The following is a 12,570-nucleotide window of genomic DNA, read 5'->3' as shown; positions in this document are numbered from 1 at the left end:
TCTTTTTCTATGCTCACCATCCATCTTCCATCTCAGTGTGCCTACCTTTTCCCAAGTTAAGCATCTCCCTTCTCTGTGTCCCCTAATACTTCCCTGTCCAGCATCTTTCCTGTGTCCATCTCTACCACTCTATTCCTATCCCCTCCGCCTTTGTCCAATATCACTCCTCTGTGTCCCTATGCCCCCCACTCCAGCATCTCCCTTCTGTGTTCCTATTCTCCCCCATGTCTATCATCTTCCCTCTGTGTCCATATACTCCCTCCCATGTCAGGCATTGCCCCTTTGTGTCCATCCACATGCATTTCCCCTTTGTGTTCCTGTTCCTGTCCCTATGCTCCCCTCCATACCCATCATTTTCCCTCTGTTTCTGAATATCTCCCTGTGTCCAGCTTCTCCCCTGTCTTCCTCTCCTACACCAATGTGTCTCTCTCCCTCTTTCTTCCCTTCCTCCCTCCGCTGTGTGTTCAGTATTTCACTCCCTCTTCCTTCATTCCATTGGTTTGGCATCTCTCTTTCCCTTCCCTTCCCTCCCCCCTGCAGGTCCAGCACCTCTCTCCCTTCCCTCCAGCAGCCCCCCATGGGTCCAGTGCCTCTCTCCCTTCCCTCTAGCCCCCCGTGGGTTGAGCGCCTCACTCTCTTCCCTCTAGCCACCCTCCCCCATGGGTCCAGTGCGTTTCTCGCTTCCCTCCAGATCTCCAGCCCTAGTCCTAGCCCTCCTGTGGTCCAGCACCTCTCTCTCTTCCCTTCAATTCCCCTCTGTGGTCCAGCACCTCTCTCCCTTCTCTTCAGGACCTCCTCTTCCCTTGAGCTCCAATCCCCCCACCCCATGGCTACATTACCTCTCTCCCATCCCTATCTCCCTCTGAGTCCAGCATCTTTGTGTCTTCCTCCCTCCCTCCCCCTACCTTTGTACCTCTACCATATGAAGCGTCAACAGCGTTCCCCACAGGTCTGCTCTGGGGCTTTCCCTCTGATGGTCCCGCCTTCTGATGCAACTTCCCATTTTAGCAAAACAGGAGGCTGCATCAGGAAGGTGGGACCAGCAGAGGGAAGGTCCCAAAGCAGGCCTATGGGGATCGCTGTTGGCGCTCCATAAGGTAGAAGTACGAGGGAGGGAGAAGACACAGAGGTGCTGGACCTGCAGGAGAGGTAATCAAAGTTTTTTTTTTTTAAACTGCAGGAGCAAAGTTTTTTTACTGTTCCCCTTGGGGCAGTAAAAAGTTTTGCTTTTGCCCCTGCAGTAAATAGCCCAACCTTTTTTCTGTTACCAGTTTACCATGAGTTTCCATCCCTGTGTCATTCTTTATAATATATGTAGCCTACTTTAATTGATCATTTAACAATAAAATGTCCATTTCAAAACCTCTGCTGCTCAGAATTGGGGTACTTGGTTGAAATTTGTAGATACAAATATTTACTCACAAATTTTTCAGTGCATGGGAAGTCAAATAGTTTTACTAAGCCAAAATCATCTCCTGTAACTATATTCAAACCAGCATGGGACACACATGCACAGTTCACATCTGCTTTATCAGCATTTCGTGGCCAGATTCCAATTACTTCATCTCCTAGAATACTGTTTAAAAATAATAATTAAAAAAACATATTAGCAACTCATACCAAATCTGCTGTGTCAGCACATGCTAATTCTTTATGAACTATTTCTACACATTATAATGGTGCAAACCACAATTTTTTAAACTAAAAAACATGTCTTCTTCTCTGCTTTGGTTCGGTATAGTAGCTCTTTTAGATGAGTTTAGGTTTTTTTTGGGTTTTTTGAGTTTCTCAAACTTCATTGAAAACACAGACATCATAAAGTATATAAACCAAAAATAATACAGATACAGAGAGTATAACACAGAACTCACCAATCCCATGATTTTAGTTCTTATGTTACACACAGGAAACACAAGAGGCCTGGAACTGCATACAAGGCAACTCTATAATTGGGTAGGTGCAATTATGCACACCTTGCAAGTGTAAATGCACCAATTAACGCTACATATTCTATAAGGTAGCATATTAAGTGCTATAGCATGTAAGTGCGAGGGGGGTGTACACATGGGTGGACCATGGGCCTGGTGCCATCTTATATATGTAACTTATAGAATACTAACAGTTATGCGCACTGAATGGCAAACTTAGGTACACCAACTTACAGACATGGTGTAAGTGGTTGCATCTAAACGTAGGCGTGTCAATGCCAACTTGTGTTAGTATTACCCCAGGTCCAAAATAAGTACCTGTATATAATATGTGAACTGCTTTGATTGTAACCACAGAAAGGCAGTATATCAAGTCCCATCCCTATTCTATAACAAAAAATTGGCACCAAAATGTTGTTACTGAATTGTTTCACATATGCCCCTAGAAACAGATATTTTTGTTTAAATTGCTGGCTGATTCTTCACTGTCAGAATAAAACAAGATCAATAGGAATAAATAAGTTAATAGAAATCGTTTACTAAAATGATAACAAAACTACTGTAGCTAGGTATAATGTTATGGAATAAACCTTTAAAAGCTCACCATAGCAGTGAATATAATATAAATTAAAAAAAACAACTTAACTGATGCAGGCTTCATGCTGAAGCATGTCAGGCATCTGATTAATTCATGGACAGTCATTCTCTTTTTAAAGACTTTGAAGCTGATATTCAGATTGCGGGAGGGATTCCGGCTAACTCCCACGGCTGGCGGTCAGCCCGGATATTCAATGCCAGGCCGTTTCCAGTCACAGGCATTGAATATCTGGTTTATTTTTAGCCGGTTTAAAGTTAACCGGCTAAGTCCATATTCGAAGATGGCCAGTTAACTTTAAACTGGCTAAAGATATACTAACTATTTAAGTGGCCCAATATGCCCATTTACAGTAGCCAGATATGAATATTCGTAGGCATCCGGCTATATCGCGTGATATAACCGGTTATTTCTCCTAGGCAATAACTGGGAACATTCAATGGGGGATAACCGGCTATCCCCTGCTGAATATCACTGGATAAGTGTCATTTAACTGGCCAGGTGCCGATTCTGGCTAAATGGGTTTGAATGGGGGGGGTGTTGATATTCTGGTAAATACTACAATTTATTTTGGTTCTCCTCAGTAACACTTTCCTTTAGATATGCTGAAGAGGAAGGGGAAAATCAGACCACCCCATATAGTCTTAAGAGGGAGGATATGATAGAAACATTCAAATATGTCAAAGCTGTAAATAATGCATAAGAAGCTATTTTTTTAGCAGAACAAAAATTCTAGAAAAGGAAATCATGAAATGAGGCTGTAAAGGGGTAGACTTAAGAGTAACACTAGAAAAGACTGCTCCACATCATGGCATTTGCATCCTATATGATTAAGAAACTTAGGGGAGCAGACCCTTAAAAACTGTAGATAAAGTGAAGTTACTCAGTTGTAGCAGATGTTCTCCATGGACAGCAGGGCATATATTACTACATATGGGTGACATTATCCAATGTAGCTCGGCATAAACACTACCCAGTGTTCTATTTCTATCTCCTCGCTGATTCAGCGGACCAGGTCCCGGGTGGAATTGGGTGTTCCTGCTAGAGAGAGAACAGCTTCTCTTTGGGCAGTGATTTCTCACTGAGCCTGTCTCCTAATCTACCGCTGGTGATCTGGGAGCAGAGAATGCTGAGTCAGGAATGGTGAGAGCAGCATTGGATCCTATGGCTGAAAGGGAGTCCTCTCGAGCACTGTCAGCGGCTACAGCAGTTCTGAGAGCAACTCAGAACTCCAGGGGAGGATCCACCGTGGAGGGTGAGATTGGCAGTGGTGAAGAGTCTTTTGCCGCCTTGCTGACTGCACCTCCCCAGGTAAGACCAGCAGAAGTTACCCTGGATGAATTTTGGTTGGTGATAGCATCCATGCATAAGGTCTGTTTAACCTTTGCCTTAATTGCTTCAAAATATTTTCCTAAGTCCCAAGCTGTGAAGTTGGGGACTTCCAGGAATAAGCAAGAGAAAGAAAGACTTGAACAGGAAATTAAAGTGATTAAAAAAAACCCCAGATGGCATCTTTGGCACAAGATACAACTGTAGCACGTATGAAATGAGAAAATATGGAGAATTCAGCTAGAACTTTTAAACGTCATTTAATGAATTTTTCTCAGGTCTACTCAGTTTCATCAAAAGGCTCATTTTATAGATATCTGAACGAAGTGTTGAAGTTTCCAAATAATATTTTATCACATTTGAACACTGCTGAAAATTCAATTTAAAGAGCAGAGAGGGGGGATCTGTGGGTGTTAATAAATCAACTTTGGATATCACTGGACTATTAGAAACTTCCAAATACTTTATTACTAGAAGAACAACATTGATTGTATCTTATGTATTCCTGCAAGATAAAAACTCAGCCATGTGCTGTTATTTCCGCTTTCAGGAGCTGATTTTCTTGGTTCCAAAATTCAAAATTTTCCTTATGTTTGTGAAAAAAACCCAAAAGCCCAGGAACAGAGGAAACAATTCTTGTCCATGAGACAACAAGTGATCTCCTTGGAAGGAAAGTTCTTTCTTCATTTCCTTTGTAAGTGCATAACACAGCTGCGGGACGAGTCCTTTGTTTTTTAATGAACCTTCCCAGTTGCGTACTTTTTTGCAGACCACATCTTAGGGACCTTAGCTACGAATTATATATCACTTTTCTAGCTAAATTAGGATTTAAATAAGATACCCGGCTGTGACTGTTCTTTTTCTTCTTTGTATTTTTATAAGATAATTATCCATTTTAGAGTCCATTTATTCTTAGATCCTCTCATATGTGGTATAAGATCTCCAAGTGTGATCTTTAGAATGAGTGTTATTATTTCTTTTCTTTGGGATTACCTGTAGTTTGGAAAATTTCTGTTTAAGAACATAATTCTCTTGATAAATGTTTAACCTGAATAAAGATAAAATTTAAAAAAAGAGACTTTTTTGATGCTACATTGTTCATGGTTTATCTTTTATTTGTTCTTATGTAGTCAAATTATAATCCATATTGTGGTGAACTTTCAAAGGTTTATTCAATAAAATTGTTACTTAGCTAGTTTTGATATCATTTATAACTGGTTTCTTTTAACTTATTAATTACCATTGCTCTGGGTTTATATGTATTTATTTTGTATGGAGTGGGTAGTGGCTTTTCTTTTCTCCAATGTCCCACTATAGATTCAGTCCTGAATTTAGAGTTATTTCCCTAATGTTGGAGCCTTAGAATCAACATCTCTTTTCCCATGGGTCCCAATCACCAGCTCTGGTAGGAAAATAAAACAAAGTTGTTTACTTGTACTAGGTGTTCTTTGAAGAGAGCAGTTTAGAAGTCACACACATGGGTGATGACATCCTAACAATGCCAATATAAACACATTTTTCAGAGCTGCCCAGGAATTTCTTAAAGATCTCTCTGGACAACAACAGCAATTTCTACACACCTCAACTCCAAAAAGAGAGGAATTGTGTGACTGGTGAACTTCAGATAGCACCTGTTACAGGTGAGCAACTTTGCTTTCTCTGGAGACAAGCAATGCACTATAATATCACACATGGGAAAAAATACCACACACAATAGTACAGCATAACTATCTTTGGTGTGTTACAAGAAGAAACATTAAGACAACCAGAAGTAATAAAGATGTGTCCTCAGATGGCTGGAGTTGAGCTCCTATCTTTAAGAAGACCCTGAAGAATGAACTTCCCAAATCTACTGTCATAATGGGAGCTCATGTCTAAACGATAATGGAGTATAAACTCCATGTCATAGTTTTGTACATCTCTTCTATATGGGTTGGACCTCTAAGACAGATATAATTTTATGTATATGCCAGAAACAAAAGACACAAACGTGCATAGTTTCTAAAGTACAGGCATAAATGCCAATCCCACCCCATTCCTCCTATTCTCCACCCCTGGAATGCCTATGCTGCTTAGAAGTAAGCACAGTTGTGGTTAATTCTATAACATAGGGTGCTTACATTTATATACCAGTTAAGCATGTAAATAGTTAGAATAATGGCATTTAGGTGTATATGTTCCATTGAATATTGGCTCTAACCTCCCAAAGGGAATCCAAGCAGTGGATGGACAGAGTTGAGGAGCAGCCAGATAGGACTGCAGAAAAGTTGCTCTAACTTTGGTTGCTTAGCTACGCAGTTGCTGGCACTGAATATATGCTGACACCAGTATAACTTTCAGGTCATGGCCACCAGGTTCCAATCCAATTCTTTGATGCTCTCCCCCAACTCAGCACTTCCCAACACTTGCTCTCCAACTCAGCACTGCACTGACATTCCTCCACCCCCCCCAACTCTGATCCACTCTGACCCCCCACAAGAACCCACAGGACTTACCCTAGTGGTGTAGTGGGAGGGGGCCCCATCTGGTACGAAATGGTGTTCACGGACTCCTGGCAGTACTCATGGTACTACCTCTAGGGGGTCAGCCTTCCATATAAGGGCAAATTGCCCTTACATGGAAGGTTGAACTCCCCCCCCCCCCCCCCCAGCAGTAGCACATTCTTTGCCAGACTGGTTTTCAGGATATCAACAATGAAGTGTCAATGCATGCAGACCTATATCTTATTCATATTCATTGTGATTATCCTGAAATCCAGATTGGCAGGACTGGAGAAACCCTGATCATGATACTGAAACAGAGATTTTTCTGCAAGCTGACTCTTCAGCTAAGAAAATGGCTGAAAGTAGGCCCAGAGAGTTATTCTCTGTAGTAAGACAACTACCAACTATTCCAAGTAAAGCATCCTTCTCATATTTTGGTAACAATTTGCAATTAGTTTACCCAGTTCTTTGGGGGGAAAACTGAGACTTATTTATGAAGCAATAGATGAAGGTTGCCAAATTTTGCCTGAGACTGGGTCTAGGGCTGATGGTTTGGAAACAGTCTGGGATTCTTCTGTACCTATTGACAGTGACCAAATGCACAGTTTGACTAAACATGGTAGAGAAAGTAATTGACATTTGGACTGGTATTTTTCTTGGAATCCAGGCAGTTACTGATCTTGATTTTTGGTCTTGCTTAGTAGCTTTTTACAAAACTAGCAACAATCCTAGATATGAAGTCAGCATACACTGAGTAGTCCTGCAGTATTCCTGCACTTGCACCTCTATAACAGAAACAGCTGAATAGCTATTTGAGGTAAAACCACTCTTTGCAATTACCTCGTCCAGGTGGCCCATGTTATCTTCTCTATTAGTGCAAGCTCTGTCAACTGTTTTCCTGATGGCACCTCGTGAACTTGACGTTTATAGGCACCAGTTGATACCTAAAGGTGAAACGTTTTTACAAATATTGTATTTATAAAATCTAAATATACTGCTTCAACCCACATATAAAATATACATTAAAAACCAAATATGCAGTCTGTTGAGCTGTTTCACCTGGTTCATTTTCCAACAAATTCTCTTTCCATGGTTTACTCTTAGCTACCCTACAAGAAACACACTACTGGATGTATCTCTTTCCTGATTATGGTGGCTCAGTTGTCAGATGCCCAAGCCAGTGCAATATTGTTGACCACCTTGATAAGTTATTATATTGGATTGATCATTAAACTTACATTGAAAACAAAAATGCAATTATTTTCAATTTGAGAGCTACAAAAAGATGAAGCAACTATTCTTGTGGGTTTATGTTTAAAACTCTTAGGGCCAAAATCAAATCTCTGAACTAATAGAGACTAGGAAGGAGTGCAATGTTGGCTCTTCATACCAAATGCAATTTATACCTACTACACAGGAGCAGCACAGAGGATATTCCCTTTTCTATAGCTCTGTATCAGGGGCGTAGCTACGGGTAGGCCTGGATGGGCCCAGGCCCACCCAGTTTTGTCTCAGGCCCATCCTCACCTTCTTCCACCCCCGCCGTAGCGCTGCCTCCTTTCCTGCACTTCACGGTCTCTGTCTCCCATCCTTGCGGCAGCGCTTGCAATTTGCTATCGGTGCTGCCTGCCTGACAGCTGACAGACGCGGCGCGACGACGTCCTGCTCCGGGGCCTTCCCTCTGCCGCGTTGATTCAACTTCCTGTTTATGCAGGGCGGAATGCACGCGGCAGAGGAAAGGTCCCGGAGCAGGACGTTGTCACGCCGCGTCTGTCAGCTGTCAGGCAGGCAGCGCCGATAGCAAATTGAGGCAAAGATGAACATGCTCTCAATCGCCTTGATTCTTTCGGGTATTTTTTTTTCCCGGGAGCTAGATTAAGACCTAGATAATCGCATCAGTCTATACAGTTTACCAAGGTGCTAGCAACTACACGACCAGCCCGCTGGGACTAGTTCTGCGGTCTGTTACAAAAAAAAAAAAATCAACCTCTTAAGCTGCCGCGGGGGTGGGAGACGGAGACCATGAAGTGCAGGAGAGGAGGCAGCGCCACGGTGGGGGTGGGAGGTGAGTGGAGGCAGCGCCGATAACTTTAAATGTGCTGGACAGACGTGTGTGTGTGTGGGATGTGGGGGTTGTAGTGCCCACCCATCCAACCCGTTGGCCCACCCAAAAATTGCTTTCTGGCTACGCCACTGCTCTGTATAGACTGAAAAGGGGCCATAGTCCTATGTGGCTTTTGTTATGATCCAAGCTCTGGTGTCATACAGCAATGCTCTGATTCTTTACACATGTAGGAGTCAGCTTTAGGGATGACACCACCTCTGCCACACCACTTTTGCAGGAAACAAAAAGGTTTTATAAACCAGAAAAACCATCTTAATGTCATTTTCATCATTAATACAAGAAACATTCATGTTTTATGCTTGTATTAGACATTGAAAGGGCATTCTATGACTGTGTGCCTGCATTTATATACCTGTTGCACACACAAAATGACAGAATGCTACCATGTGCATAAGCATATAAGCATTACTGTGTAAGGGTGTGTTTAAGTAGTGTGTAAATGCAAGGGAGGTGTACTCATGGGTGCAGCATTGGTGGGCAATGGGCTGGGCTACCACATGCATGTGTAACTTGCATGTGTAAATTTCTAGACAGAAATTTTTGATGTAGCAACAAGGGGGCAAGCAAGATATGAAAAGAGGCAAGCCACTGAAGAGACAGCAGTAGCTTGCGGCAACGATCACCAGAGTTAATGGGCATGATCGAAGATGGTGGTTCAAAAGGACCTCCTCCACCACACCAACCGTCGGGGTCCTCCTAGACAAGGGTATCCGCCACTGCTCCTCCAACAGACCGGCAGGAGGAAGAGCCGGCAGAATCAGCAGGGGAGCGACTCCAACACACCTGCCTGAAGATCACTTGGGCCAAGGGTGCGAAGGCAGCAGACTTCCCGACAGAAAGGAGGAAGAACGAGGGAGAGGCAGTCACAGCAGACAAGCAGTGAACTACAGCGCCCCGGGCCAAAACAGGCTTAAGAGTGGCGAGGAGGAGGTGATCAACGGACAAGCACCAACGGATCACCCGAGGGATCACGCGAAAAACTTGATATGATCTTTTCTTTAAAGAAAACTGCAAACCAGTCCAACACAAGGCCAGCGATGCCATAGTGTGTTAACAGGTTCAGTACAATGTTACGTTCAACAAGATCAAATGCAACAGACATATCAAACTGCATAAGGACTCTATGGCCCATACTGATTTCTCGCCTAGCCTCTGAACATAGGGATGTTATCAATGTCTCAGTACTAAAGTAATTTCTGTATCCTTATAATGGAGGGGGAAGTGTATTATGAAGTTCAATATAATCTGTCAACTGACTTGCCACTACTCCCTCCATAACCTTGGTGAGACATGGCATAGATGCTATTGATCGATAATTTATAACCTCTGTGGGACTTAATTTGGCATTCTTTGGTATAGGCATGAAGAGAATTCTTCCTGCCTCGATGGCAAAAATAGATGTAATATAGGCATACATATAATTCTTAAAGTACAGAGAACTGTAATGTAATACTGAATTAGAACAATGGTCTAGAGCACAGTATGAGGAGGAATACTTTCTCATAAATGACTCAAAGAAAATTCAGGGATTTTGAATGTACTCCAATTCCTCTCAGCTATAATCCCTTCCTGTAAACTGGCATTATAGTCTAAAAATTCAGGTTCGCTACTAACATCCTGTTTTAAGATAGTGTCTAATTTTTTTCAATTTTCGATTAAAAAAATGAGCCAATTCATCTGTTGATAACATCAAGTTACTAGTTAATAAATGCTGCAACGGAGTTAATAGTTAATTTTCTAAGTGCTACCAATGAGTGAACTAAAGTGTAGTTGTTTTAGTTTCTTTAGTTGGAATTTATAGATTCCTATTAATTTCCCCCATGGGATGGGCAAGAGCAACTGAGGACCACTCCTGCCCCAACTTGCTACTAGCCAACCAAGACAGTAAGGTAGACCTAGGGTCAGCGGCCTACATGTGTATGGGCCCAGGAGGGAAGCTTCTTATGCTCGGGGGGGGGGGGGGGGGGGGGTGGCAGCAGCAGCAGCAGCAGAGGGACGAGAGTGGGGGATGTTCCCAGTCAAGAGGCTGGGCCAGTTTCCACTGAAACCATGCGGTGAATTTTGGCAGTAAATGAAAATAAAACTCCCCCACAAAACAAGCGAATGACGCCCTTTACCTCCAGTACCATAAAAGCATGCAATGCTTGTGGCACACAACTGCATGTCTGAAGGGGCTGGTCAAGCCCCCTTTGGATAACCTGAAGGACAGCGGGGGAGTGTCCGCTGGAAGTAGTCTGCGTAGTGATGCTACGACTACTGCTGGACACTTGGTAAAGACCCTGGGAGTTGAAGAGAGGCCAAAAAGGCAACACGTGGTACTGAAAGTGATATGTTCCCAGCCAAAATCAAAGATAATTACGGTGGGCTGGGAGTATCAAGATGTGTCCAGAGAGCACAGCCAATCTTTTTCCTGAATCATGCGAAGAAGGATGCCCAGGGAAACCATCCTGAACTTTTCACGGACTAGGAATTGTTCAGGGCCCTTAGGTCTAGGATGGGACGCATCTCCCCTGTCTTTTTCTGCACAAGGAAGTACTGAATAGAATCCCTGCCCTTCTTCCCCTGGTGGAACAGGTTAATCACATGGCCTTGAGAAGGGCAGAGAGTTCCTCTGCAAGCAACTGCCTGTGCTGAGAGCTTAAAGGAGTGGGCTCTTGGTGGATAATTTGGAGGTCTGGAAATCAAAATTGAGGATGTATGCAAGACAGACTATTTGAAGAGGTTATGAGAGGTCACTTTTGGTGAAAAAACTTTAACCTCCCCTGGACCGGCAAGTCATCTGGGATAGACACTTTTGACTGTGGTTATGCTCTGCTGGAGCCAGTCAAAAGCTTGCCCCTTGCTTTTTCTGGGGAGCAGCAGGGGCCTTAGGCACACGCTGTTGACGAGAACGAGCATGCTGGGGCTGAGCCTGAGCAGGCTGGTGAGATCGGTGATGGTGCTTCTTGACCTTTGTCTGATGCACATTACCCATGCTCCTCCATGCCGACAAGGATGACATTGAATCCTCCCGTCGCCTCGGGGTTGGGTCCGACGATGGGACGGGCCCCAGGGGTCTGCATAGCAGAAGGCCTCGAGACAGATGGAGACCCACTCGATGTCACACTGCTCCAATGTCACAGGGTCTTGAGCAGCCATCCCTACTGTGACTCCCGATGTCAGTGCGACACTCGGCATCGATGCCTCTGACCTCGATGCCAATGTTGAGGAACCGGACCTGGCACCATCATTTTTGCACGTTGAGCCTCCTGGGAAACCTGGGTCCTCTTTTTTATACGAAGACAGAGGACACAGTTGGCAGGACTATGGTTGGGCCCAAGGAACTGAACACACAAAGAACAGGTGTCTTTCCCTGAGATGGTCTGGTTGCACCTGGTACAACACTTGAAGCCACTGGGAGTCTTCGTGGACATGGAAGGAAAAATTGCTCCGGCTAAATGAAAAGACGCTAGGTGCCTGAAAAAAGGAGAAAGGCACAAAAAGAAGAAACCCGACCGGGCAGACCTGAAGTGGCCTGCATTGAAAAGAAAGGAAACTTAGACGCGGGGCAAACTAACTAAAAAATAAAGGTCTCTCTTTTTTTCTTTTTTTTTTTGAAAGGGCAAAACAAAGCAGGTAGAAACCCGCCGAAAGGCACACGAAAAGTGAGAAGAAATGTTGTAACCAGGTGTGTAAGGTGCCACCACAAAAAGCAGCTGCTCCTCACATGGAAAATGAAAACTAAGGCAGGCGTCATACTGCAGGCGGAAAGGCACTCGCGCATGCACACTAGAGCGCAGTTCGCGCTCCTTAAAGCTCTAGTGTTTTCTATGGCCGGGCAATCTGAATCGGCGTCTACCCACTTATGAGAATAAGCATGTTTGCTTGTCCTCGGAGAAATCAAATTACAATAATCGAGTTTAGATAGAAGGATACACTGGACTAGAGTCTAAAATGTACAGTATCAAAATACTTGCGATTGTATGCAATTTTCTCATCAACAAGAAAGACTGTAAAAGACTGCCTCTTGTCATCCTTTTCTGAAATCACTGAAGAGGAAACTGCACATCTTCTTTCCTCCCTCAAAATTAACTACCTGTTCCTCTGATCCTATTCCCACCCATCTACTTA

At 43.6% G+C, this 12,570-nt stretch overlaps 1 protein-coding gene across 1 annotated transcript in view; it reads right to left on the bottom strand.

Annotated features, from left to right (window-relative positions):
• The window catches only part of EML6 (EMAP like 6), a 744,128-nt gene that overhangs the window by 20,671 nt on the left and 710,887 nt on the right, over positions 1-12,570 (bottom strand). Inside the window, 2 exon segments of the mRNA XM_030195849.1 lie at positions 1,423-1,576; positions 7,176-7,279. Coding sequence (XP_030051709.1) covers positions 1,423-1,576; positions 7,176-7,279 — 258 coding nt within the window.

Source organism: Microcaecilia unicolor, chromosome 3 (assembly GCF_901765095.1).
Source record: "Microcaecilia unicolor chromosome 3, aMicUni1.1, whole genome shotgun sequence".
Lineage (NCBI taxonomy): Eukaryota > Metazoa > Chordata > Amphibia > Gymnophiona > Siphonopidae > Microcaecilia > Microcaecilia unicolor.
Note: the sequence above shows the minus strand (reverse complement) of the source record. Positions and strands in the feature narration are given on the sequence as shown.